At 41.6% G+C, this 22607-nt stretch overlaps 2 protein-coding genes across 4 annotated transcripts; both read right to left on the reverse strand.

The window, feature by feature from the left end:
- Positions 1-1071: 1071 nt before the first annotated feature.
- micall2a (mical-like 2a) lies at positions 1072-13803 on the reverse strand. 3 transcript variants are annotated; one of them, XM_034593278.1, is made up of 19 exons: positions 13760-13803; positions 13438-13646; positions 13098-13146; positions 11860-12001; positions 10219-10385; positions 9961-10091; positions 9360-9869; positions 9068-9252; positions 7737-7797; positions 7103-7281; positions 6465-6560; positions 6045-6143; positions 5810-5874; positions 5499-5622; positions 3153-3255; positions 2904-2977; positions 2705-2819; positions 2542-2588; positions 1072-2466 (listed from the first exon to the last, which is right to left on the reverse strand). In XM_034593278.1, the coding sequence occupies exons 2-19, from the start codon at positions 13578-13580 to the stop codon at positions 2387-2389; spliced, it is 2370 nt and encodes a 789-aa protein (XP_034449169.1). In that variant the 5' UTR covers positions 13581-13646; positions 13760-13803; the 3' UTR covers positions 1072-2386. The 3 variants fall into 3 exon arrangements, with proteins under 3 accessions (XP_034449169.1, XP_034449170.1, XP_034449168.1); XM_034593279.1 differs by having other exon boundaries at positions 1072-2463; positions 6465-6557; positions 7100-7281; XM_034593277.1 differs by having other exon boundaries at positions 6465-6557; positions 7100-7281.
- Positions 13804-17017: 3214 nt separating this feature from the next.
- Positions 17018-21145, reverse strand: si:dkey-43p13.5 (visual system homeobox 2). Its single transcript, XM_034592773.1, has 4 exons — positions 21098-21145; positions 18599-18860; positions 18153-18310; positions 17018-17443 (listed from the first exon to the last, which is right to left on the reverse strand). Exons 1-4 carry the CDS (start codon positions 21143-21145, stop codon positions 17018-17020), a joined length of 894 nt encoding a protein of 297 aa, XP_034448664.1.
- Positions 21146-22607: the final 1462 nt, after the last annotated feature.

Raw genomic sequence — 22607 nt, forward strand, 5'->3', positions numbered from 1 at the left:
ACTCACACACACAGAGAGAATTCAGATTGTATTGCAAGTGGCAGCGTACAACCTAAAGCATCACAAAGCACTTACGTCTTATTAATAGAAAAACAACACACTGATGTCAATGTGCAGAAGCAAAAGATTACACATTGTCCTTTTTTTCCATTCACAGAGCATTAACTAGTTGTGCTAATGAGACGTATAGAAACCAGACAAAGTGTTCGACATCGCCACATTAAAAAAAAAAAAAAAAAAATAGAATGTACAGGATTAACATAATGCAAGGTGCCGAACAATATTACAAATTCCACCTTTCTGTCAGAGTTGTTCAGACAGATTTTTTACCACCCTTTCATAAAGATTAAGCACTTCATGGGTAATGGCATATTTTAATGAACGATGGCAGCCTGGACACAAGAGCTCACCTCAGAGGATTCCATTTCATCACACATTCACAGGATGAATTGTTTTACTTATGAATATTAATGTCCCTCTAATTTGAGGCTGTTGTTAATGCTTGTCGCTAGGAGCTTGGCAAATCAGGTCCCATTCCTGTTAAAACCATGTATTAGACACCCCCCTGACACTAAGCCCTCGCCTTTGATTCTTAATTGCAGAAGTGCAAGCATTTGCAGGAGATGGGGCGCAAAGCTTTAATTAACTCTAATATCACACATTCAGTCTCGACTGTCACCCACATCACGCGTGGCATTTTGTACCAATATCATCCCCAACTCTGCTCAGCCTGAAAGATTGTGTTCCAAGTTCATGATCACAATTTCATGCATCTCAAAATGAGGGATGTGCAGTTTGTAAGTGGCTGCGATTTATTGACGCCGGTGAATTATCTTGATGCCGTCTTTAAGGGGGCCTTATTAAAAAAGCGTGCACTGATGCAGCTCTGCGATCGGCCGCGCGGCTTTGACGCAAAGCAGCCGCAGCATTGTTGGTTTCTCAGCGAAGGCGACGTCTCGTCCTCGGGCGGCTGTTGAATCAACAGTGAAGCTCGGGACATGGGAAGTGAAGTTCTGGGATGTGTAGTAAAAAGGTGTTATTGAGTAAATAATTCAACCCTCTTACACACGCTAATCTTCAAAAAAGGATTTATTGGACAAACAGATTTCAAGTTTGAAAATATACGGTAGCACAAGTACATTCAATCACACTTCTAAAATATGCAACATTACAGCACATTCCCTGCAAACACTGCGAATGTCGTTTCCTCACGTTGTGTCGCTCGAACGTTTTTTAATAGCTCAGGTGCCGAGCAATTCTGATGCAGATATTAGTAGAGAGTAATGTTTAATTAAACCAGGTTTGAAGATAAAGAGCTCAATACAACCTATAGTTTATAAGCCTTCCCCGGCCATAAGCTACTGCTCTACCTAATCCTCTTTCACATAACATTATTGCATCAGCACAGCCGAGCACTTTTTTTTCGCAGCATTTATAAAATTAGCAAAAGAAATTAACTGTCTGTACTGTGGCAAATTGGATTTCCAAGTTGTCGCCGGTGCGATACTGCATACCCAGGCTGCCACCTACAGTACGGTAAGGAACGAGCCGGGCTGCAGCCAGGCAGCTCAACATGTGTGGCTCTTCATTTTTACACTCCACAGCCATTCAAACTTAATTGTCGAGGCGTTCCTCTTTTTTCTTCCTCCCCCTCCTCCTGCTAATATCCTTACAGGAAATTTGTTAAAATCCATTATTAAATAAATACTGAACTAATTTCATTTTGGATCAAGACTGTTGAAAGGATTACACATTTATTCCCCCTCATTCATATTTGCACGTGGAACAGCCAGTGCTCCCTTTGTAATTCACACGTCACAAGAGTTAATTTCGACTCCCAGCATCCACTTGTTTTGACCAAGTGCATTTGAAATTTGAAATGCTGGACTCATAAATTTACACACCTCATTCCAACATTGCAATAAATATACAGTATTTTTTACATAGTAGGCAGATCCATACATTGAGTGTGAGTGCTCCAGCTCTGTTTATCAATATAAAGGAAACAGCAGGATTTGCCATGTAATTAAACACCTCTTTTCTTTCCCCTTTTTAACCGTGAAAACAATCGTGAAAAACATGACACCCCATGTGAAAAAGAATTAAGATTAAATCGTGAACAATACAGAAATTCCCACCGCACTTAAAAACCAACAAACTAAGACCTGAAAGTGAGTCTTGAACCTAAATAACATTTTAGCGAAACACGAAAACCAACCTGAAACTGCAGTCAAAATAAAAACATTCCCAATTTCTTTCTTTGCCTTCACATTAGCACTCCATGTACTTACTGTAGATATCAAAACGACTTAAAATGTTTATAAAGAATATAAATACAATTTAAAAATAACTGAGTAAAAAATAAAAACAATAAAACCCATGAGGATCATTGCACTCGTCTTTTACTTCTTCGTCTGAACAGTTTTGAGATGGAGGACTTCCTCTTATTTTTTGTTTTCTTTACTCCTATTCACCAACAAAGATAATTAGAATTATATAATCTGACTGGAAAAACTTGTTTAAAATAAAAAAGATACTTACCAAGATTTTTCATCATTTCATTCAACTGCTGATCCTCCTCCACTTCCCTGAAATTCATCCAAAATAAAAAAAACTGTCAGATTTAGATTGTAGTATATAAACAGCATTGCTCCGCATTAGTGATGATTCTCTTATCAATCAATTACAAGACGCATCACGTCACCTCAGCCTGTCTTCGTCCAGACCCTCCACTATCGCATTTCGGCCGTTCACGATCTCCATCAGCATCTGCATCAACGTGGTCTCCCGCTGTCGCTCCTCTCTGGACTTTAAATGATCTGTGACATGGGAGTTGATTTCAGTGTCCAGTGGGGAAAAAAGGGGAAGTTAAAGAGTTGCAGTTAAAAACTGCGTTGTCTCACCTGGCGTCTCCAGCAGCCGGCGAAGTTCCCCCTCCACACCTGGCTGCTGCTGCTCCAGCTCCTGCGTCCTGGCTCTGGACAAATAGATCATAGATTACATGCAAAGAGACGCAAAACTAATTTATCATGAAAATTACAGCGATTCCAAAAATGTTTGCAATCTTGAACCGATTCATTTCGTTTGACAGTGAAGAAGTTTAAATTCTCCCTCACACTGGAATTTCAAAATAAGAAGTTATTTTCACTCACGTGTATACAATCTCCGACTCTTTTCTAATGTACATCTGCTTCTTTCGAATCAGGTTGAACCAGTCAACCATCAGTGGGTCCATCAATATGTCTCCCTCTCCCTCTGAAAACAAAAAAAACAAACAATACATTAATTTTTAAACAAATTGTGATCATTGATAATGTTCAATAATGATTTATAATGCCAATAATGCCTATATAATTATAAGTTATATAATTTAGTCCACTGCTGTGTTCTCAGCTTGTACAGTTACATTTGAGCAAATTCAATTCTGCAGGGATAAATTAAACTCAATGAAAGTGTTTAGAAAACATTGTTTAAATACGGTTCTGTGCACTAATGTCAAATAACAACTGAAGTGTCAGAATAATTCTGTCTTCATTTATATTATACCGTTTTCCCCCAATATAACAAATTAAAAAAAGAATCAGGGTTCATTTTATCATTGTCAGATCGAGTCTTTGTTTTCATTAGACTGTGTTTGTTGCACAATAATAAAATTAAGTGCAGTTACAAATGAGGTTTTGGTTTAATGTGGCTGGTGACAGGCGACTAACCTCCTGGGACCATGTCAGCACAGCCTCTTTAGAGACTGAAGCTAAACCTGAAGACGACGTCCTCAGAGGCTGCAGCTTATCTCACTCTTTACATTCAGTGTCAATATTACTGTCATGTGATGGAACAGCATCTTTCGACACCTTGAATTGTCCTCAGTTAGTAAGACACTGTCCCTGCTGTTGTAAACACCTCAAATAGAACATGACACTCCTTTATTTTGCAGGGTGTGAATATTTTGGTTGATCAATTATCAATACAGTTAGTTTCATATGAAAATGTCACTTTCCACTTTCCACTTTCCAAAACACCAAATATTCTTTGTGTCCAGTTTGTAAAATGATTTGTTGTTTTTCAGGCATTAAGACAAAACAAGCTTTTTAAATGTCACTTGTAACAAACATTTCTCACTACATTCTGATATTATATGTTGAAGTTGATGTTGCAGATAATGAAATAACTGTTATTTGCAGTAGATGCATATTGAAAATGTAGACCAACACTGAGGGATTACAGTGAAGTGCAGATTTGTCTTAATCGTTTATTAAATAATAACGAGCAAAACTCCTGCAGGGATTAGCTCTATGTATTTATTTTTTATAGTGTTTGCACTCTTTAAAAAAAAAAAGAAAAAAAAAAAGGGACCCGGCTCAGAAAGTCAAATATTGAACATTCTATTGCAGATCCAATTTACAATGTTAAATGCAGTTTAAATATTTGTATTAATATAATAGATTTGTTATGTATTTGTGGTTTAGTGACCCACAACATTCAGTACAACGCAGCGCTGGGTGGCAGTTTCGACAGCTTGCATTTTCTGCCTCACCAGGTCAGACTGGAGAAACCTGAGTAGGTGGATGAATTGATTTTTAAAAAATGATTATTGGCCATTCCCAATTACTGACCAATCAATCAAATAGACTGTCAAGTCAGTCAAGACTGTGACTGGAGGACCAGTCTGCCTTCACCAGAACAAACATGAACTGAACTTCTGTCAGGGTTTAGTTTTTCACGCCGACAAAATTCCAGTTGAGTTAGATGATCTCCTAGGTGGTTGTGCAATTGATGTCAAATTCCGGCCAAGGGATTGAACACTCAAGCATCCTGGGTGGCAGGTAGAGGGAAAAAAAACAAAAAAAAAACTGTATGCAATCGACCAGAATATATATATATAACCATACCCAAGTCGTGTTGACCTTGAGGAAAGCAATCAGGCCCCCGACTCCCACTACCTTAAAAAGAGAAGCAACATCCCTGTGGGCTGCCTGTGCCTCTCACCTCATTTGGCTGCAGAAACAGTAATAGAAATAGCAGGTAAATCCCCTCCACACACACACACACACACACAAACACACACACACACACATACCTCCAGCTGACAGTGAGTAAATGTGTGTGCGTGTGTGTGTATATGTATATGTGTGTGTGTGTGTGTGTGTGTGTGTGTGTGTGTGTGTGTGTGTGTGTGTGTGTGTGTGTGTGTGTGTGTGTGTGTGTGTGTGTGTGTGTGTGTGAAGCAACCAGGACACAACTCCACACTAGAGATACCGAGGCAGCAGCGGGAATCGACAGTTTGCACAAATTCAATAAAAAAATGAAAGTTTGCAGCGAGGTTATCCGCTGCAGGAGAGCAAAATGTTCCACTGACATCTGCGGCTGGTTTCAAAATTGAAAAAGCTTGTTTCTGATTTGTCCACACTCGGTTTTATTTGTCTAAACAAGGCAAAGGGAGGACGTGGAAGAGGATTTCGAGTGATAACGGGGGGAGAAAAAGAAACCAAAAAGCGTACCTTCCTCACAGCTGCGGAGCTCCTTTTCCAGCTCCACACCCTCCTTCTCCAACTGAGCCAAGTTTGTCTCGATATCACTCAGCTCCCTCTCGATCTGCTCCACCGGGACGTGACAAGACTTCACCTGATAGAAAAACAAAAGGAAGTCACAGTCAGGTAAAGATCGTTTTAATTTGAAAATCCAGACTTTGGCTACTTAAATGTAAAGAAGGTCGTCCATTTTTTTTTTTTTTTTTACCCGGGAATGTAATGAAAGCATATTTGTAGAGCTGTTAATTAATCTCTTAAGAGACTTAATGGAGGGAACTTACAGAGGGTGACCTCATTTCAGTCCTGGAGGCGTTGGTGGGTGACAAATACTTTCCCTTTTTAGCACCTAGGAGGTAGATAAAATAGGATTAGATAGTCCTTTCATGGCAGCTTTTTAGAAAAGCATTGTCGCATATATACCACATCACCTGATCTATTTTTGGTTTAAAAAAATAAGGCTCATATGAAATCAACAAGATGGCTGAGGCCTAGAAAACAAAGAAGTTGGGAACCAACCAGACGGACGTCCATGATTGGCTGAGCTGGTCGTTGAAATGCTAATAGATTCCACCGCTGGACGTCTGGGTGGGGATTTCACAGGCGAGCGTTTAAAACCTAAATTGAGGACAGGAAGGATGATGTGTTTTACATCTGCAGCAACTTCAATCCGCTAATGTTTTCTGATGAGAAAGGAAAAAAACTCACACATGGCAACATGCCTGTGTGGATGTTGCCTCATAAATGCCCTTGCAACTCTGGTGCAGACGGAAATAACTCAACACCTATTGAACTGATTGCAATATTACAGACATGCATGGTCTCTAGAAGGTACCATTAACTTAGGTGAGCCGCTTCCCTCTAGCGCCACCCTGAGGGTCACATTTTGTGGTTTTCAGTAAGTTGTGGATGACATTTTTCAAAAAGATGGGACCCAACCTGGAGTGGTGGTCGTTGAAAAGCTTGTAGATTCCACAGCTGGACGTCCGGGTGGGGATTTCACAGGTGAGTCACCTGTGAAATGTTTAACACCTGAAATAAAAGACAGGAAGGTTTATGTTTTCAATCTGCCGATGTTTTATTAATGTTTTCAGATAAATCCGACTGAAAATCTACAAAAATCTGACTTTGCAGCATGTGTGTGTGAACAAGGCCCCAACGAAAACCTGGGACCTTTGGGGCCCGTCATCGAAATCTTTAAACAATTATAAACAAAGTGCATAATGTAGTAAATGCAAACCCATCCACAATCCGAGGTACATTATCATTCACACATTTAGTTTTCAACCAAACCTCTAATATTATTAAGCTCTTAACATAAAGTTGGTGGCATGGGGCCTCGTTTGGCGGGTTCTGACCATGGTGTCGTTGCAGACTCCAGTAAACAGACGATTTTAGAGGTCAAGGGGGTTCTCACTAACGCAATCAGCTCTTCTCTGGGGCCCTCTCTCAACTCGGGGCCCCAGGCAATTGCCAGCTTTACCTATAACCTGTTGCTACACCCCGAGTCTTATTTTTGTTGCTTCATGAACTTTTAGCAATAATACTTGTGTCCATTATTAACTGTGACTCACCCAGGTTTTCAGAGTCGGGCTGGGATTTCTGTGGAGAGACGTCCACGAGGTTCACAGGGTCAGACAGAGCAAAGCAGACCGGAGGTGGCGCCGGCGCTGGGGACGTGGGAGGCCTCGTTGGAATGACGTTAGAGGAAGGCGAGGACATGAATCCAGGCTCATGTTGCTCAGCTTCAGCATCTCTGTGAGAGAGTCACATGAATTGAGCCAATAATTCTGGGACCGTTACATACCTGACAGACATGTAACACGCTGACAGAGCTGATAATCAGCAATAAAAAGAAGGAAAAAAGACCTCACCTCTTCGCATGATAAAAAGTGGGGAGAAGAATGGAGGGATCATCAGCAGAGATTGGAAATGAGAGAGTGGAGTGTTAGGAGAAGGGAAAGTTCAGGCCTGGCACTCCTCGGGGTTTGTTAGGACGTGGGACAGAGCGAGCGGCTGCACTCTGAGCCAGTCAACAAGAACAGAGATGGATGAAGCTCGAGGTTTCTGCATTCTGGAGAACGAACACGCTCAGTGGTCACTGTCGTTTGAAAGACAAAATGTTTTCCTCCACCCGTGTGACCCTCCTGTTCCCCAGCCGAGTGAGCTCTGGAGTAATCATTGATTATTAGATGATTGAGGGGTTCTTACTTTAGAACGAGCTTGGTTCTCACGGGGTTGAACTCTGATTGTCCCTCTCGGCAAACCGGATCTGTAGAGACACAATTGTACAGAAAAAAAGGAAATGAAAATACAGTTAGAATAAAAATATACAAGCATCTAATTTTAATTAATTTTAATTTGTTTTCTCAATTAATCTGTAATTTTAATTTGTTGATTAATTGTTATCTATCAGAGTCATAACAAGACAAATCTTATACCTTGTGAACTGTTCGTCTCATCAGCTTCACACTTGGTATGTGTGTATTTTTAAGGGCTCAAGAAAAAGAAGTGCTGAATTTTGTTTTTGCGATTTGAAGACGTGATATGTTCTATATTAATAAACTTTGAATAAACAGCTCTGTGTGCAGCAGCGATGGTGTGGAGTCACGCAGCCGATCTTTTACTGCGGGTTACTTTTACAGCTTCATAAAGAAGAGCTGCAACCAGCCCGTTCCAAACAGGCAGGTTCAGAACAGCCACTGCACTTTAATATAAAAACAGAGGAGAGCAGTGGATGAGATTTGAGAGTGAAGCAAACTGGCTCGATAAACAACTTATAATCAAAATTGTTCTGTTGATCAACCAACTGATTATTGGACTAATTGTTTTCAGCACTGAAAAAAGGAATAACGGTAAAGCTCATAACTGCATCCTTCACAAATCATCACCTTCAAAAATCAAGTAAACAGTGCGTTCATTTTAAAGTGTTTTACGAATGGGGTGTGCACTCAAAGTTTCTATATGACAAAAAAAACTTCCTGGGATCTTCTCCATGTCTGATACGTAAACAGATCAGAAGAACAATTGCTGGTTTAATTTCTTTCACCATAAACGTCACTGACCTCAACCTGCATATGTGCATTAAACCCACAGATGATTCTCTAATCTGTGCGTGAAATTAATGGATAAATGTACAAACTCTGTAAAATGTGAGAGTTAATCCTGATTTCCAAGACAAACTGGAGTTTTGTCCGTATCAACAAGCAGCAGAACTACTTTCCCGTGATAGAGAGACTTCTATCAGCGCTCATACTGTGGCAACAGTTAATTGTATTTCTGTCTTAAAAGCACATCCATTCCCTGGAGAATGACAGTTCAACTCCGAAAGTTCATTACAAGTGTGAGACAGAAAATTAAAATGTCAGCGAGCAGCGCCGCAGATAGATGCTCCGGCTGTATAAATAGGGCAACAGTGACAAAAGGGCTTTGTTTTCTATGAATGCGTTCTGAGACAGACAGACAATGGGCGAGGGGGTGGATGCTGGCTAGATGTCAAATAATGGATCAAGAATGACTGAAATGAATTTAGCAGCTCTTGCCTTTGGCGGTTGCGTGTACCGTCGTTGGCCTCGTGTCGTCTTTGTCGACGGCCTTCAGACGCGGCGATTCCTTATTGTCCGCCTGGCTGGTGGAGCGCTGTCCTGCCCAGTTTCCTGCTGGGCCTTGGCTGCAGTTCTCCTTTCTCAACCCGGGGCTGTCAGCTGAACTTGGCCCGTCTCCAAACCTGCAGCGAGAGAAAGCCCTCGCCATCAGCCTCGATGAGAAAAGTCATTATACAGAAACAACATACAGTGGGAAAGACGAGATGTATCCAGAAAGTCCAAATCTCACCGCCTCTCTGCCGAACGGACGGTGAACGCACGTTTGTTGTTATTGTTGCAGTTTTCTTCAGCTACTTTCCATCCAGTTGTGTTCCTGGCTCTGCTCTTCTCGTCAGTAGGGCTCAGCGTGACCTTTGGCCTCTCCAAAACACCTGAGGGCTCCGTGGGCTTCCTGTTGTCAGCTGAGGCCTGCGTGACTGGCGAAGCAGTCTCGAAAAACCTCTGCCGGGCCACCTGCGTCCTCTGGGCCGACGACGTCCAGGAATGGGGAGGTGGAGTCGCACTGACTTGCTTCTTGATGATACTGAGCGGGGCTGACAGCACAGACGATGGCCGCAGTGCATTCTGGGTCTGGCTGGCACCATTTGATCGCACAGCTGAAGTGGCGAGAACGTTTTTGCTCGCGACCTCAGAGGAGGGGGGTTTGCAACTTTTGTGGTTGGTGCTGCAGATGAAAGTGTCTGGAGTCTTCCCGAGTTTGTAGCCTCCTGCGTGGAGCGTGCCGGAGCACTCGCTGCATCTGGTGGAAATGTATGAATATCAAATTACCAAAGCAGTAAAAACACAACACATGACAGGAAAGTGTCAATAAATATGGATCCAGTTCTTACTTGAAACAGCTTCTGTGAAAGAGCTTGCCTTCCACAAAGTGCCTCTGCACCAGATGAACGTGGTTCTTGCACGCGACACATTTGCTGTTGAGAGTCCCGGATTTGTTGGCGTTTTCTGCCAAAACCACCTTCTGTGAAAGAAAATGAGAATCCAAAACCTAACCCACTGAAATACGATAAAAATCCACCTAATCCTTTAATATGTGGATTTTAAAATGAACATTATAAGACTGTAAATGCATGATGCTGATTCCTGACCTGAGCAGCAGCTCTGGGCAGTTTGGGTGACGTCTGAGCCGTGCGAGTGGACGGAGAACGATTCTCTGCCGTGGTTTTAGACACAAAGGTTTTGGCGACCACAGGGAGATTCTTCTTCTCTGATGGCTCCTCCTTGGAGCCCTCTGCTGGCCTCTTCACACCTCCCACTGAGCAGAACACATTACTGTCAAACACCAGGAGAGGTACTGTCCACCTGCAGCCCTAAAAATACATGAAAACTGCAAGGATGGACCTATAGATGTGTGAATCCACCAAACCAGTCCATTTGCAGGAAATATGGTCACAATCTGTTTCTGAATTCTGACGTTAAATAATGACCAGGAAAATGTTTTTGCAGAAATGATGAGGTCAAAAGTGAGGTTGATGTTTGACTCCAAATTTCATCATTTTATCCAATTAGACATTTGTCAATTTAACAAAGTTGTTCTTTTAATTTATTGCCAAAAATGGGATTTGTGGTGTCAAAGTGACCTTTAACCCCCAAGAACTAAAATCAGTTCATCACAGAGTTTAAAACTCCATCCACACTAATGCAGATGTTTTGTGAAACTTTTTCCTCAGTGTGTTTGGGACTCTCGTCCACACACAAACACAAACACACACGTTTTAAGTCCTTTGACCGGAGACTTTTTCCAAACGCCTTCCAAAGAGCAGATTTTCAAAAACTGTGCACTTGTGGAATGATGACGTCACAGCTCACTTTGTGCATGCCCACTGTTGCTCTGCGTAACGAGCGTGCACCAGAAACAACAAGCTCACTCAATTAGCTCACCGAGCATGCTCACGATGTTTTTCTCCGGCATTTGTCGTATTAATGTAGACTTTATCGCCACCTACTGGCCCTGTACAATTGTTTTCAGCGTTTGGAGACAATTTTCTGTTGTCGTCTGGACAGATGTATTTCGTAAAACGGAGGGGAAAGTATCTATATATATTGACCTCTTACCTTTAACTAACAAAGTTAAATCAGTTACTTTTTACATCCCAGTGTTTGTTTGTGGCAAAGTCCCTCAAGGTGGTGCTGAGTTATTGTGTTCAAGAGGCCAAAAATGTGTTTTGAGGGGTTATGGTGACATTTCACCTTTGACCACCAAAATCGTATTAGTTCATCCTGGAGTCCACGTGGACACGTTTGCCAAATTTGAAGGAATTCATTCAAGGTGTTTTTGGAGATATTACGTTCACAAGACTGGGACAAATAGACAACTCCCCAAAAAAGGTCTGAATAAAAGAAAATCTTTAGGCCCTTTCACATAGAATGTTGTTCGTGCTGCACTTGCCACTGGGCTCAGAACAATAAGCAGACTTTTTGACATTTTTAGCAGGAACTACGTTACTACATGTACTATTAGTGGGTCTGTTTTTGTTTTCTCAGGAAAAGAATATCTCAGGGAGCTCGGACACAATGTGAGCTTGTCCTGCATTGTTCATTCGGTGTCTGGCTGCAAGCTTTGTTTCTATTGGCGCAGTGGCCAAAGTTTAACATTGAACTTTACGCTTTGCTCAGTGCAGCGGGAAAAAAAATGAACTGTCCTTGTGCAACGCATGCCGTGTCCTATCTGAAAGGGCCTTAAATGGGATGGTGCACGACTGCTCCACAGTTACTGGTCATGCTCTCACTTGCGGCCCGTCCCTTGAAGTAGTTGTAGTACTGGGAGACGTAGGTGAGAATGCTCAGCCTGTCCGGGACCCTTAACGCCACCATGTCTTCTGCATCTAACAAAGCCGGGATCCCCAACTTCTCCTCTGCGACCTGAAAAGCCTTGAGAGGAAAAAAAAAGAAAATACAAAAATTAAACCAACAGCCATCGACTCCTGCCAAGACGACGTTTAATGCTAGTGTGCGTTGGGCCAAGTAAACACAACCAAAAGCCTTTTTTTTTAACTACCACACAAAAACATGGGCACACAGACTCCTGCCGTTAAAGCATGTGTAAAAATGTCAACCGGTGGACTTTAAATAGACCTTTCTGTGGCCCGGCCCCAGGGAGGTCTAAAAAGGGAGCTGTATAATGAATAGCAAACTTCCTGTGAGCTGGTCGGTATAAGAATGGGGATGGAAGGGGCAGGATACCAGGGCATTGTTAAGGATCAGCCTGTGACACGCTCATTCAATTTAAAGCAAAGCCCCACTGGAAAGTGTTGACGTAAAAAAGAAGAGAAGCAAAATACAGAAGAGAGAACGACCTCTTATTGAACAGCTCCTGAAAAACAACCACCTGTAAGTAACATGAGACTATTCATGAAATATAGAAGGGTGTGAATTACCACACCGGTCTCATTCTCATATTCCAGTGCAGCGAGCATCTTCAGTTGATGAGAGACTTAAACACACTTAAACCGCAAATCGTGGTTTTAGGTTCTTCCTGCTTCACCCCCCAAGACGTTGAACAGCGTCCTCATCACGTGGATCGAGTGGCAGGTTGACAAGATAGCCTCATTCAAAATGAATAGACCTCGAGAGCCTCTCCCCCACCCACCCCCCCGAGCTCAGGTTTGTTGTCATCGGTTCATCCAAGAAGAACCAGGAAGTCGTGCAGAGAGCGCACTGTGGCCCCTGCGTGGGGCCTGTCATCCTCACAGGAAGCTGGTGAAGTGGAAGAAGACTAAATAATGGAGAGGTCCCGGCCGCGCTGCTCGGGTCGTGGAAGGGTTAAGAAAATAAATGAGGTCAAGTGCACGGAGGGAAGGTAGAGATTCAGATATTTAAAGTTTGAGTGCTGCAACGTTAAAATATTAAAACAACCAGCAGCATAAAGGCCACGAGAAGATTTTTGTCTGATGTGTCTGGGGTGGGAATGTTTTTCCTTTATCCAGGAGAGCGTGAAGTCAATACGACAAGAGCGCCAACAACTTACCAGTCTGTTGTTCTCGAACACGTCCTCCTTTCTGAGTGAGTCATAGTTTCTGGACACACAGGAACACAATGGACGCAGATGTCAGACATGTTGGACAACACCTCATGAAGCTTAAAGCATCAGGACAGGGAGGAATGTAACTAAAATGTGTTTTCGATGCAACAACAAACACACTTTTACATTACGGGCTCAGATAATAACATAGCAGCAGACATTTAAGGGGTTAAAACGTGATAAGAATAAAACTGATCACTGACAATCACAGACTCTCGGAGGAAACTACTACAAGACTCAGAGATACTAACAGTTGTGTCTCCTTCATCCTGAGCTGAATACTCACATCAGGTCCGGTCTGTATTTGTGTATGAGGGCACAGAACGCCAGCCCGCTCCTGAATGAAGTGGTCATGTTGGTGACGGCCACATCTCTGTAGCCGTCGCACTGCAGCCTGCACCACTGCTCCAGAGCCTTGATGGCAGCCATGCTCCCGAAGAACACCCACCGACGCTGTGCGGGACGATCACCGCAGACGAGGAGCGCAACAGGCGGCTGTGAGAGCGTGGGGGGGGGGGGGGGGGGGGAGCCGGAGGAGAGAGACAGATAGAAACAACAGTGTGTGTGTGTGTGTGTGTGTGTGAAGAGTTTGACCGTGAACTGCGCACTGTGCAGCAGCTGCGTCCTGTTTCCTCCTCCTCCTCCTCCTCGGTGGGCGGATGGATGGATGGAGTGTGCGGGGACGAGCTGCGTGCGTGTGACGGTGCACGTTTCTCATTACACTAATTAACACCGACTGATGATTCGTCATTCACAAGCATTGAATTAGACCCAGACAGAGATATGCAAATCATTTTACATGTTTACATTTAGTGAAGATTCAGTTTCAAGTAAATCCTGCAAAATTAAAAACTAATTTTAATAACAATGAACTAAAGTGACCAATGCACAGTCCCATACAGGAAAGGAACATTATTTCTGCAAAAATAACATTATTGTGTAAAATAGTCATTGACAGATTGAAGTTTGAGACTGAAGTCAAATCCACATGTGATCATATTTAATAATATTTCTACCCCCTCTGTACAAGACAATCGCACAATTGTCTCGTATCTTTATACTTTTTATTAAACTTATTTGTATTGACTGCACTGTATTTGACTGTCTCAGCTTTACTAACTGTGTTGTGTTCAACTGTGGATTTTCTATTTTGTATTTCTGTACTTTCTTCATTTTATGGCCGCTATGACAAATCTATGTCAAGTTTTCTTATTCCTATGTAAGTTAACACAGGGTCAATGGTACAATGAAAGGTGAGCTCAGAAAAGCAATAAGAGTAGTAAGAGAAGTAAGAAAAGAGAGAAGACATTTTGAATAAAGAGTTCAACATAGAATACTGTATTGTACTATCAACAATGTATACAGTACTATATACATAGTTCCCCAAAAAGTCTATCTATCTATCTATCTATCTATCTATCTATCTATCTATCTATCTATTTAAAATCTAAAATCACCATCATCTTAAGATGAAATAAAGGAAAAGTCTCTTTTTAGTTTATGTTTTAGATTAATTCCTCCTGTCTGGATAAGTCACCTGGAAATTAAATTTAAGTTATAGTATATGCTTCTTAATATTTTATTTTATGTATATGTGCATGTGCATAGATAACATATATTTGACAAATGAGCTACTTTATTCATGAACCACCATATTGGGGGGGGGAAAGGGATGCTTCTGTGCTTTTCCATATTTAAATGGACACTTTAGATGTCACATGTGGACATTTGCAATAATATTTCCATTCAAAGCTTCATGAAATTCATTGTTTCGGGGGAGGGGGTCAGTGAGGGGGGGTGCTGATGGATTTGTGAGGTAATTAAACACCAGGCTATATCTCTGGCTGCATGTTGGGGTCATTATGCAGGAGGAGAACCAATAACAGAATCCATGACAAGCTTTTTTTCTAACTCAGTCACATTTGTGTGGGCCCTAATTAGGCACTAATTGAGGCCAGCTATAGTCACAGAAGGATTTTGACCTAATTGGCCCACAGTGCAGTGTCCCACTAAATTTTAGGGGAAAACTCGCGACGTGATCTCTAAGCAACTTTCATGCTATAACAGAGTGTGAAGAATTATACCACTATACGCACACGTCCGTTTAACTCAAACCTTGTGCTTCTCTGACCCGTTTTGAAATGCAGTTTCAGATTTGACCCACAGACCTCGTCGCTGACCCCTGACGTGAGGACTGTAATTAGTGTGAGACCAGATCTGAACTTCAGTGTTTGAAATGTGAGCGACCCACAGTGACCTCATTCACCACAGAACGGGTTACAAACACTGTGAGCATGAATTGTTTATTAATTGTCACCACAAGAGGCCTCAGGAGATATATGCAGAGAAAACACAGCTTTAAACATCTCTAAAAAATACGATGTTTGACAAAAATACTGTAAAAAAACAACAACACATGCAGCAGATGTATTTGAAGAATGAAGCCTTGTCTGCACTTTAACTTTCTTGACTGAGAACATGTTTGTGACCAGAGGGGGGCAGTGTCACTCTGCACTGTTAAAAGACAGTTTCATCACTGCAAAACTGTGGTCACATGCATACACAATACATACATGCATATATATATATATACATATATATACATATACATACACAATATATATATATATATATATAAATATACATGTAATAGTGTTGATGTTTGTAGAAAAACTTACCTCCCTCATGTATATATAAGCTGAACTAGAGAGAAGTCAGAACACCACCTGCAGACTTTATTTTAGTTTATATTTAAGTTTTATGAACCATCATTCATATCATCATATACTATTGTCATATATCATTATAATTACATTAAATAAATTGATGAGTTTGTGATTCAGGGGTTTTATTATGTAGCATTTAAAAGCTGATGAGATCTTTTAAACCAGTATCCTCTATGATTCTGTATGAACGCTATGTGTATACACACCCACACAATGTTTCACTGTGTTTTATTAATAAATGTAAAATGTGAAAACCAATGATAAATTGATATGTTACTCAGATTAATGTTGTGAGATGTTTTAGTCTCAATTTAACAAAACAAGTGTTTTTCTCAGGCCAAAACCAGATCAAGAAAACCAGAAAGAAACATTTTCTACTGGTCACATTCATTGGCCTCAACATTTATCTACCAATTATTTTATAATATTATATTTCTAAAATTTAGTACGTGTTGACTGGTTTAAATCACATTTCTTGTTTTAGATTAACATGTAAAAAATGTCAGTGTGATGTATATATTCTTACAAGAGAAATCCATCCGTCATGTAATTTATATACTGTAGATTCACGCCCCATGATTTCATTTTTCAGCTATTTCCATCGTTTCCTATGAGGACGTGTGGCTGCTCGCAGACATCCTGCCTGTGTCTGTGGAGGTAACCGGAGAGGTCAGGGATAAGCTCGTCATTAAGGGTTAGGGTCAGACTGAAATGATAAGACGGCCACAGTTGTCATTTGTCTCTGTTCTGTTCTATAAAGGACCCAGAACACAGTGTTTCAGTATAAACAGGTTTAAGATGGGATGATGAAAATCAGATTCAGATTATAATAACAGACAAAGAGCACATGCATGTCATGTTATCTAATTAATTCACTTATGTAGGATGGATTTAAAAATTTGTGTAAAAAAATAGACAAAGTTAACTTCAAAAGAACTTTAAAAGTCTAAAAGATGCTGAAATTAACAATAATGTAACAACTTGCTTCTGATCTTATAGAAAACTATGAACATTTCACATTGTAAGAAGTATGTATTAACTACTGCTAAATATACATATATCAGTTTCCGGCATAGCGATAGTATACACTGTGTTTCTTTTTGTTATGACTGTCTGTACAAACAGGAAGGAGGAAAATAATCAATCACTGTGCAGGGCATCAGCTTCCTGTGTTTGTGACTGTGTGTCAGCCCCTGACATGTTTACAGTGCTGTGGATCTCGGCCTCGTGCTCTCTGGCTTTGGCCCTCAGTTTGGCGATGCTGCAGGAGCGGAGCTCCTCGGAGCTCGGCCCCTCCAGCCTCTCCCACTTCCTGGACCTCTGGGTCACGGGCTGCTTGCGCACGCCCAGCGCGGCACCCGCAGCCTTTGTCCATGGATAGTTTTCTCCTTCCTGTCGCTTCTCCCAGTGCTCGCTGTCAGAAGTCTCTGACTGCTGCTCTGAACTCCTGCTTGCTTTCTCAGAGGTTTCATCATTGTCTCTTTTAACAAAAGCCCCTGCTACCACAAGCTGGCTCTGGAGCTTCAGCTGCCGCCTCATCTTGGCACGACGGTTCTGAAACCAAACCTGAACACAAAATATAAATATAAATATAGATGGCCATCTGGATTTGACATTCAACATCTGGATAAGAATGTACCTTTAAAGTCACACAAAACAGATTTGTTGGTTGCTTTCATCATTCGGTTCAGATTCCTCTCTAATGTGATTCCAAGGTAATCATGCTGAAAATCTTACAACATAAGACATTTTATCTAATTTGACCAACTGTAACTGCTGAAGCTGAACTTTTCAGTGCATTATTGGACAGAGCGCATCGTGTACTCTTTGACCTGCATCTCTTCCACCAAAGTAAAGGAAATATGGACCAGAGGATCAAGTACAGTACCACCAGTGACTGTCTAAGTGTTCATATGGGCATGTGATGAGTATTTCAAGATAGACTTAAGAAAATGTGACCATATTCAAGCTATATTACATTTATATTGATAGAAATACAAAAAAATTATGCATTTTCCAAGAATTCATTGTGATACAGTTGAAAACTTTGGAGCTTTTACAGAACTTAAGTGAGAGCTCAGTGGGGTTAAATGTTGCAGCACAAGTTGGTAGTGATGGACCTGTAAACAACAAATCATAAGGTCCCAACCTTCATATCTAAAGCACCTTGAGATAATAGATGCTGTGATTTGATGCTTTACAAACAAACATCAAACCTCTTCACAGTTAATATATGGAGCGAACATGTTCAGAGAGCGTTCAGTGTGCCGGTCACCTGCACTCTGGCCTCGATGAGGTCCAGTCGGAGGGCCAGGGCCTCCCTCATGAAGATGTCTGGGTAGTGGGTGGTCTCGAAGGCCTTCTCCAGCTCCTCCAGCTGCCAGCTGCTGTAGTTGGCCCGTGCGCGACGCTGCTTCGCTGGCCTCTGTTCATCTGGAAAGCACGAGCACCAATTACACAATCGCCAACGGGTGACAAAGAACTAATGGCTCTAAATTGGGTAATTAGCGCGGCAATCATTAGGCCCACTTTAACACTGCTTGATAATTGATTGTTAGTTACGAGCTGTTAGCCAATCTTTTGTAAACATTTACACTGCAATCGGATGGTGACTCACTGACTGTCTTAGAGACTGTGCCAGTATTGGCTGATGTGCTGTATCTGCACACGTCCTTTATCGCACAGTCAGTCTCCATTCGGCCACAGGAGGTTTGAACTCACCCAAGCCCTCCAAGAGTGGCCCCATCCCGACCGCCTGCGTGGCCAGGAGCAACGCCTCCTTGCATGGCTCTGGCTGCAGATAACTCCTCAGGGATTCGTAGCTGATAAAGGGCCCCGGGATCAGGATCTGAGGTTGGGAGCCCAGTCTGGTTGGGAACGCTGGGAAAAGGTGAGCCGCAGCAGGCGAATGGAAAACTGCAGGCAGGAGGGTAGAGACCAGTTGCCCCGGGCCAAACATGTCCAAGCTATTAGGAGTCCAATACTGAGGGGCAGTCCAGGCTCAGTCCTACAGGGAGGCTGGACGAATGATGAAATGCATCCCAACGTCCAGAGTAATACAAAATAAAAGAGTTATCATACAGCCACTGGATCCCTGTATCGGTCCAGTTGTGAGAGCTGCTGTTTTGTGCAGGTATAAGGTGTTGTCGCCTGGAGAGTGAAGGTATGACTTGAGCAGGGGAGGTGGTCTCACCTGAGCTTTTCTGCTCCTCTCCTCAAAGCCTCTCCCCTCCTCCTTTCCTGGTCACATGACCTCCAGACAGACAGCAGGGGTTGGTTTAATAGGACCGAGGTGAGACTCCAACCTGTGATTCATCCCTCAGTGGATTATCAGCATTACCCCATCAGTGCTCGCTGCATGCGTTCGTCTTTACTTTCCCGGTCGTAGGATGTGATTGGGAAATATTTCTATTTCAGTGCTATGGTATTTTTCCTGACGTTTCAAGCAGGGAGATGGACAGAAGCTCAGTGTGCACATGTACGCCGTGAAGATTTGGCAAAGGTCTTATCTGACTGGTTTAATAGTTGTCAAGTGTAATAAAAACAAATAACTGCAGAGCAGACTTGATGAAAACACAGGTTGCTCAGTCCCGTGGGACCAAATAAAGATCAGCGAACCCTGAAGAGCGAGTTCCAGGACAAACAAACCCGAGAAGCTCATTTGCCGAATGTTTTTAATCCCTTGAAGTGATGTCAAGTTTCCAGCTACTGTTGATTTCACTCTTTCAATCTTTTATCATCAAGACAGGCAGCGGCCAAATATCATGTCAATCAACTTAGCGAATAGGAGCAGTGTAAACACACAGATTCCTTCTCGTCATGACAGTAGGAATGCATTTATGTAACATAAATTTAATATATAATGTAAACTAGGTGTATCAGAACAATGACAACTTAAAAAGCAAAACACAGATTCATTGTTTTGCTTGACTATTAAAAAGGACATGTTCATGTTGCATGTAATGCTACTTATTTTATGTTAATATTTGCCTCCACCAAGTGTGTAGGTTTTGTTGGGTATATTTATATATTTTTTTACAATTTTACCAATTTCCCAGTGAATCATTTATGCGCCTTGATGAAAAAGTGCTGTTCTAGTCTGTGGGTTTGTTTGTCAGCAGGATTATGCAAAAACGACAGAAGGGATTTTCATGAAACGTGGTAGAAGAATGGGGCATGGGTGAAGAAAAGAAGAAAAAATATATAGTTTTGGCGTGGATTCGGACAAAGGGGCAGATCCAGGATCTTCTTTTTCTTTAACAATGTGAGATAAAGCGTTTTTGACTTTTAAACCAATTTCCCAGGGAACAACTCACCTCTTCTCCTACGTGAATCAGGGATTGTTAAGGGACTGATATGATGGTGTGTGATTTGATGCAACTTGTTTGAATTGTTGGGACTTGGTGAAGGAATGTGTTTTACTGTGTGCAATTTTGGTTTGTTACCTCAGTGAAGGAGGCTACTTCACCCCTGTCCATTTGTTAGTTAAAGAACCCATGTGGCGCAGATCCGGACAAAAGGCAAAATCCAGCAACATGTTCACTACTTTACCAGGAAATAAATGAATGTGTAAAATTTGGTGCAGATTCACATAAAAATCTGAATCTAGTGAATTTAAATGTGATTTCATAATGGGACTGTTGAGCCTTGATGGAGGAATGCTCTCCCAGAGCTGTTCTAGTTACACTTGATTTCAAGTGTGTAGTATTTTGTGGTAGCAGAGTGATTGGTGGAGCCCATTGTGTGTTTTTTTTCTTCAGATGTTTTACACCATCCAGACATGTAGTATATATTGAGCAATAATTGGAAGTGATGTTTTCTCAGTGCCACTGTTGTAAAACATGCAACAGTGAGTGTTCCGCAGACACTCACAGGATTCTTCCATCCCTGATCAAAGCACACACATCAACACATTACCAGTGAAGACAGGAAGATTATTAACACTTTTTTTTTTTCCCCCCTCGGAGCAGAGCAGCTGTAGCTTAGCGTTGATGGATCTCTGATGAGATGATCGCCAGCACCGTCTGCGTGAATTAAACACAGGTGAGTCAATTAATCCGTATCACCTAACAGCACGTCCCCGCTAACTGCTCGTCACCGAGACGGCGGCGAAAACACTGAGCTGTCAGTGTCGTCACCGGCGGACCGGCTTTGATCCGCCGTGGGACCTCAGCAGGAGGCAGCTGGTCAGAGCCGAGGTGAGTCACGGGACGGTCGTACCGGTGCGAGCAGCGAGGGCCGCCGACGCCTCACCTGTGGCCCTTTCATCTGCACCTGTTCAAACACCACTTTAAAGCCTCGGAGGAGGCAGAGAGGAGGTCAGGATACGGGTTTGGCAGAAAGTAATGTGACTAAAGGTTGAGGTTTAGTCGATTCCACGGGGGGGGGGGGGGGTTTCACCAAAACTACAAACATCCACTGTTTGATCTTTAAAGGTTCAGTGTGTACGATTTAGGGGAAAGGAATCTAATTTATAATTAATATAAAATAACCCTAGTGATATTTTCACTGGTGTGTTTCATCTAAATTGTACAAATTGTTGTTTTCTTTACACTAGAATGGTCCCTTTATATTTAAATACTTTATATTTACATCAGGACCGTGTCCTCTCTACTGAGGCCGCCATGTTTTTTTTTTACAGTAGCCCCGACTGGACAAACTAAACACCTTTTGAGTTTTTATGACAACTGAAGGCTACCACAAGTTCTCTTTCATGTTTGGAAGGGGAGGGTGAGGTTAGGGGTATCCAGCTGCAACATGCTACTTCACCACTAGATGACACTAAATTCTACACACTGAACCTTTAATATAATTTAGCTCAAATAGAGCTGGGTGATATGATGTAATTAGATAAAAAGTTTTCATATCAGTTGTTATTGATAATTATCATGATACATATCACGTTATATTTTAATAAGGGTTGAAACACAGGGGAGACAGAGCCTTTGCTGTTGTGGCCTCCAAACTCTGGAACGAGCTTTGATCCTGTGTTTAAATCTCATTTAAAAACCCATTTGTTCTCCTTGGCTTTCTGGGACCCTGTATGAGAGTTTGATTGTTTCTGGTTTTAGCTTGTGGTTTATTGCTGTTTTATAAACCGTGTTTAATGTCAAATTTATGTTTTATTCTATGTTTTATCTATTTATTGATGAACAGCACTTTGGTCAACTCAGTTTTTTTTTAAATGTGCTTTAAAAATAAATTTAGATTGGATTGGATATATGTTTAAAAATGGATATGAATATTTGATTGGAGCTTGTGGTTTCATTTTTCTTTACTTTCTCTCGATTTGTTTTGTCATGAGAAGGTGGACAATGATGTTACAATGTTATTTAGGAAAGAATGTCAAGGATGATGCTGTGATTGAAGCTCTGCAGTTGATGGATTGAATGTGGGGCTCCTCGATAGAGGGACATGATATATTATCAATATATCATACATAAACAAGTTTATTTAGATTCAACATATTCTATTTAATTTGTGTTTTTGTCCTTTTGTTTTGTTTGATAGTGTTGGGTTTTGTTTTGTTGACTTGGGCAATGTCCAGAAATTTTAAGAAAATATCCCCAAAAGAAGGAATTTTGCCTCTGAGTGAAGGTTGTGTGGAGGATTGCCCAGTCCTACAAACAAAAGTGTTTTATCTTCATAAGAGATCCATATTTCTTATAAGCTCAAAATGCTTAAAAGTTATATTGAATTAATACCGTGACAAAGTTTCACCGTTTTCCAG

This window comes from Hippoglossus hippoglossus, chromosome 8, assembly GCF_009819705.1.
Source record: "Hippoglossus hippoglossus isolate fHipHip1 chromosome 8, fHipHip1.pri, whole genome shotgun sequence".
Taxonomy (NCBI): domain Eukaryota; kingdom Metazoa; phylum Chordata; class Actinopteri; order Pleuronectiformes; family Pleuronectidae; genus Hippoglossus; species Hippoglossus hippoglossus.